Source organism: Muntiacus reevesi, chromosome 1, assembly GCF_963930625.1.
Source record: "Muntiacus reevesi chromosome 1, mMunRee1.1, whole genome shotgun sequence".
NCBI classification, from domain to species: domain Eukaryota; kingdom Metazoa; phylum Chordata; class Mammalia; order Artiodactyla; family Cervidae; genus Muntiacus; species Muntiacus reevesi.
Genome location: NC_089249.1, coordinates 250,379,862 through 250,385,861, shown reverse-complemented (window position 1 = coordinate 250,385,861; position 6,000 = coordinate 250,379,862). Strand labels below are relative to the sequence as shown.

Here is a 6,000-nt window from a genome sequence, read left to right as displayed (position 1 = left end):
ATATACAAATACGTATATATTGTACATATATATTTATATATGTGTGTGTTTTCCCTTTTTTTCCCTTTAATTTTTTTTCCCCTTTAACAAGAAAATCTTCTCGGTCCCAGGCAGCGGCTGCCCCTTTGATGTTTTGGTCCGCCGTGCGCATGCGCCTCACATTAGCATCACTGCACTGAGCAGACTAAGTTGGATCTCCTCTCTTCAGCGAAACCCTCACCCATCCAAAACTAAAGGGATGTGGAGAGTCCGGAAAAAGGACTGCTTTGGGATCTGGTCATTCCCCTTAATAATCGCCGCCGTCTGTGCGCAGAGGTAAGTGTGCCTAGCGTTCTCTTTTCCCTTTTCCACTCTGAAGGGCTCTGTCTGCATACCTCTGTGAGCAAGGATCTGTAGTGAGCATCAGATAGCTGCCGAAGCGCTGTGCCTGCCGTTTTATTGATGCCTGTTTATTTATTGTCTTTTCTCTCTTTAGTGTCAATGACCCTAGTAATATGTCGCTGGTTAAAGAGACGGTGGATAGACTCCTGAAAGGTTATGATATTCGGCTGAGACCAGATTTTGGAGGTAATGGGGTTGCCTTGGTAATAAGAAACAGCCCAGCAGCTCTCGCCTAAGCTGTCTTTTGAGCTCTGCGCGCTGTCTTTCCTCTCCCTTACTGTGGGTTGCATGTGGTGTATTGACTGAGGCTCTGTGTTACCATATTGAGAAACTGATCCAAACTTAAGCCTGTGTGTTACTCTCCAGCACTTAGGTGGTCTTTCAGAGATACCCTCTTAGCCTATACTGGAGACTGCTGTCTTCCAGCTTTCTCTGTTTAAATTCTTTGCTTCACCGTCTTTGTTTTGCTGCGATACAAACCTCTTAAGTTTAATTAATGTTGTGCCAGTGAACCTGGCTTCCTGAAGGCCACCGGGAACGTTTTTGAGGACAAGATATGCAGACAATTGGTTGAGAAGTGGCATTAACCCCCTGTGCCCGCCTCCTTTGGAGGAGTTCAGGCCATGGTTTAAATTGGCTACTTTCTGGATATTATCCAGTCCTGGAAGCCTCACTGCGGGGGACAGCTGGGATGGGGCTAGAGGGGACCTGTGGGGCTTGGAGGATAGGGACGGTAGGGGGAGAAGGGCCAGAGATCTCTCTTGCTTCAACCTTAGATACAATGATATGTCCATTTAATTTTACTCCAGACTCTGACAAATCTCAAAGAGTTAAAACCTGCACTGAAGCGGGTAGGGGGTGGGAAGAATAAGAAGGGGGTTTCAGTGGTTTATACAACATTTCCCTTGAGCTAGCCCAGCCGGATTCAGATGCTTCTGTGGGTTGTGTGTATTCTTATGCTGAGACATCTGCATATGTAGAAGAGCTGGAATCCCTCACCCATCAGGGCACGTGCATGCCTGTTTAATAGAGCATTTCTCAGAGGACTACCTGCCACCCTTTTCTTAAATGAAAGGAGCAGAGATTTGAAAAATTTGAGGGTTAGCAGTGGGGAGGGATTTGGGGAGGACTGTCCCGTGCCCACGCCTGGGGACTACTCTTGCTAAGAATGCATGAAGTTCTGAGAAATCACGTGGCCGATCCTTTTGGTTTTCAGGTCCTCCTGTGGCAGTGGGAATGAACATTGACATTGCCAGCATCGACATGGTTTCTGAAGTCAATATGGTGAGTATTAAGGTTTATAGCTGTGTCTTCACAGACCTTCATTTGGGGACAGGAAGGAGAAAGGATCCAGCCAGTGGGGGTGGGGTATACGTGAGTATGTGTGTTTTTGAGATTTCAGAGCTGGCTGTTTCTGGTCCTTAAGGGCTTTTCCAATCTGATTTGAAATCGTGGGACCTGGCAAAGAGGCTGTAAAATGCATCACATACTCACCTGCAAAACATAGCCACATGCAAGAGAACCCCTGAAGTCATATTTCCTAAGGTTCAGTGAAAAATCTGCTTCATCAAGTGATTTTTCTGAGTTTGGGGTATGCTCAGAGAAAGAGGGAAGAGGGGAGAAACAGGGAGGCGTTTGATTTGACATTTCACCGAGAATGTAACCTGGGAACTAAACTATAGCAGAGAGGCTTAAACAATGACCCTCAGGTGCTGATAGCCACTTGTTGCTTTGGGAGATGCTGTCTTTACAGCTGATGGCAAGCCCCATTCCCTGCCAATTGCTTACCTGGTCCTTTAACCCTTCTTGCACACCAAAATAGAAAAAATAAAAAGAGAAATTGACCAGCTTGTTTTCAAAACTCACGCTCAGACCCATGCATCATCTCTGGTCACTTCTGCAATGGTATTCAAAGCATGTGTGACTTATGGACAGCAGCACTCCTTACTTGCTTCCTCCCTGGACTTGGGGCAAGTGCTAAGAGAAACACCCTCTTCCCCTTTGGGGGAGCCCTTGGGGGGAGGGGAGGGTTTGCTTCATGCAGGAGCGCCCCCTGCTGCCCATGTTGGGGCACTGCAGACAAGACAATGTCAAGTGTCCCAGATACCCCTGTTTACTTGGGCCTTTTCTCCAGAGACTTTTCTACTCTGTGTTTTTGACGTTTTGGTCTTTGGAAAAGTCTCTCTAGAGTGGCCACATTTGAATGTAAGATGCCAGTGTTACTTTAGTCCTGATAGCACACAGCACATTTCAGAAGAATGTGCTGTAGTGTGATTCTGCCTGAAAATGGGGTGTATTATTAAAGAAGAGGGTCTAGTGTGTGATATTTTAAGCAGAACAGTTCTAAGCCAGCCGTCAGGACTCGACAGTTAGGACACTTATTAGTTCATTCAAGAGAGCCAAATACTGGGTAGTGGATATGTTTTCAACATAATATAAATGTTCAAAACTCCAGAATTCAAATTATAGAGGAAGCCCAAATAACCAGCCCAGCCTTCTACAATGTCCAAAGTTCAGTGGAAATCCTGAGCTATCACAAGCTTATGAAACGTCTGCCATTACTTCAGAGAATATGCAACTTTTTCAATGATGTTCGCAACAACATTTATCTTGTTATATTCTGATTATTGGTAAAGTTTTTATGATAACAGGATATAAACACAGACTGCAGACACTGTTGGATGATTCAGAACCATAGACTTCCCACACATTATAAGAATCTGCTGAGTAGGTATAGAATATATCTTGGGAAACTATTTAACTCCTCATATATACGAATACTCACTTCTGTGAGATTTTAGAGGTCTTTTATCAGTTTATACTTTGAATTTTACCATAAAATAGAAATGTCCTATTATGGATACCTGCCAAATCCTAGGTACTCAAATCGAAATTGTGTGGCTGAAAAGAGATAATGGAAACCAAGTGTAGTTCTGTGTGTCCTGTCTTTTGAATTTTTATTTATTTATGCTCTTTCCTCCCACATTTTAATTTGTCACCTTCCTCTTCAGAACATTAGAAAAGTGGGACTTTATGGAAAAATTAAGAAATATTTAAAAGTCTAAAAAATTAAGAATCTAAAGAAACAATGATGTGGTGGTTAGAAGTTGCTGCAGTAGAACTTGGATGTATAAGTTAGCTAAGAACTTAGATCAGTTATGTCCCCAAATGGCTTAAGAACAGTAGCATTTTTTTTAAGTTTTCTTTTTTTTCATTTTTCACCAGCATGTAGTATTTGGGAGAGGTATCAGAACTGGACATGATGCCAAGACCTGCTAGTCAAAATACAGACCCAGCTAAGGCACGGTGTCATCTCTTAAAGCTATTTACTGTTGCATCAAAGTCATGGGATGTTGAAAGTGCAAAAACAAATGTCAGGTTGTAAATAGGCCAGTACTGCAGCATTAATGATTAGAACCAAGTGTTAAAAATTCCATGCTAGATTCCTTTCTTAGCCTACTGCTAATACACGTGGACTTGTCCAGACCCAGTTTTACTTGCTAAGAATTAACATTTTATGATTAACAGTCATAATGACTTTAAATTAATCCTTCAAAGAAAAATTTTGTCACATTGGGTATTATTTTTTTAAGTATGGTTATTTGATTTGAAGCAACAGATGGGAAGTTTCATCCCTATTGTCTAAATAAAAGAAGATGTTTATGGCATACTGCCCACTGTATACAAGTCTAAAAGGGTTAGTATCTTTTGAATGGATTCAGCTTTGAAAGAATGGTTGATTATTTAAGTGAAACCTCAAAATTGATTAACACACATGTTTCTGCCTCATTGTCCTTTGTGGTCTGCAACCTCTGGTACTTGTAACTCTCTTTGATTATAGTGAATCTTCCTTTGAAGAATGGTAGGTACCCGAATTATCTCATTTGTATTGAAAGGAAAAAAGGCCCTTGTCAATGGTGTTCCAAGTAAAAGACAATGATAGAAAGACCTGAATACAGGTTTTGCTTCTGCTGCTCAGTCAACCTGAGGGAGTTGACAGCTCGATGGAGCTTGATTACTTCACCTGTTAAAAAGGAATAATAGTCCCATTTTAAGTATTTCAGGTGACTACCAGAATTGACACAATGGTGCAAGTGAAAGTATTGGTGTTCCATGAACATAGCTTATGTAGGAAACAGAGGAGACCCAGTATCCGTCCCAGCTGCTGCCCTAAGTATACTTGGGTCAATACTTTATATTATTTATATTAATATATTAATGATTTATATTAATATTAAATTAATAATTTCTATAAATTAATCATTTATATATGGTCTCAATTTCCTTATATTGGAAATAAGAGAGATGTGTCAAATTAACTTATAAGTCAAAATTACATGTGTCTCTGCTTTGGTTTATTATAATAACTCTGTAGGGTACAAAGAAATTTCAGGACTTGAAACCCAGCATAAATATAGAAAAATGCGGAATTCCTAAATGGAATGCAGTTGTGAGTTCTTGGGCGATCATGGTCTGTTACTCAGCCATGTGACTCAGGTGACTGTTGACCCAATGGAAGGACTTTGGAAGAGAACATGATCTCAATTAGAATGTTCCTGAGCAGAAAGCTTGGCTTTAGCTTGAAACATTTTTAGATGTCTTGGTTAAATTGGCAGGAATCTTTTTGTTAAGATTCTTTGATGAAAATGCGTTTTAAGATCCAAAATTGGCTCTGAAGGATTATGGACTGAAATAGCTTTCTCTTCATTTAAAGCAGATTCTTCTCCATCTTGAAACAACACATTTGCCAACCGAAGAGTGAAGCAATATTTCACTTTTGAGGAAAGAATTCTAGTAAACACATATACAAATTACCTTTTTATGGAATGGTGAATGGCAAAAAGTGCTGCCTTTTTTTTTTAAACAGATGTTTTCTTGCATCACCAGCTGCACAGTTTAAAATTCAGTTCGACACAAATTCTTATTTAGCAGCTACTATGATGTAGCCATGTGTTAGGCCTTAAGGACAGAATAGTGAACGTGAATGACTTGTTCCCTGACCTCATAAAACTTAATACCTCGTGTTCATTATTGTTAATTCTACTGCAGGCTCCTGTTGCACTTAGGTTTAACGTAAGGATTTTCTCTAAAAATTTTTATGAGTAGCCAGTTAAGTACTTAGTGGTCTGTATTTCCAATGCATTTGTTTATCCCTTGTTGATTTCACCATTCACTTGTTATTCGATATTTGAAGTTGCCTAATATGTTACAAACATCTTCTTCTGTCTTAATTTGTGTGTATAAAATACACGCAGCCAAGGTTATGGGCTTGCCTGGTGGCTCTGTGGTAAAGAGTCTGCCTGCCAAGATAGGAGATGCGGGTTCCATCCCTGGGTCAGGAAGATCCCCTGGAGGAGGACATGGCAACCCACTCCAGTATTCTCGCCTGGAGAACCCCACGGACAGAGGAGCCTGGCAGGCAGTCCACGGGGTCGCAAAAGAGTTGGACATGACTTAACAACTAAAACAACGCTGAGGTTATGTTATCTCCATGTGGTTTTGCTCTCTCTCCAATGATTGGTTGGTTGTTTGCCTCAGTGAATGCCACAGATTTTGGGTGAACTATTTGTTTTTAGAAGAGTAAATCATTATTATTCACTAGACACAGTATCATATAAT

The 6,000-nt window shown here is 40.8% G+C and overlaps 1 protein-coding gene across 3 annotated transcripts in view; it reads left to right on the top strand.

Moving 5' to 3' along the window:
- Positions 1-238: 238 nt before the first annotated feature.
- GABRB2 (gamma-aminobutyric acid type A receptor subunit beta2) overlaps positions 239-6,000 on the top strand; it is a 270,258-nt gene continuing 264,496 nt past the window's right edge. For all 3 annotated transcript variants that reach the window (XM_065936454.1, XM_065936463.1, XM_065936446.1), the window contains exons 1-3: positions 239-315; positions 476-567; positions 1,598-1,665. In XM_065936454.1, the coding sequence (XP_065792526.1) occupies positions 239-315; positions 476-567; positions 1,598-1,665 (237 nt within the window). The remainder of the gene's footprint in view (positions 316-475; positions 568-1,597; positions 1,666-6,000) is intronic.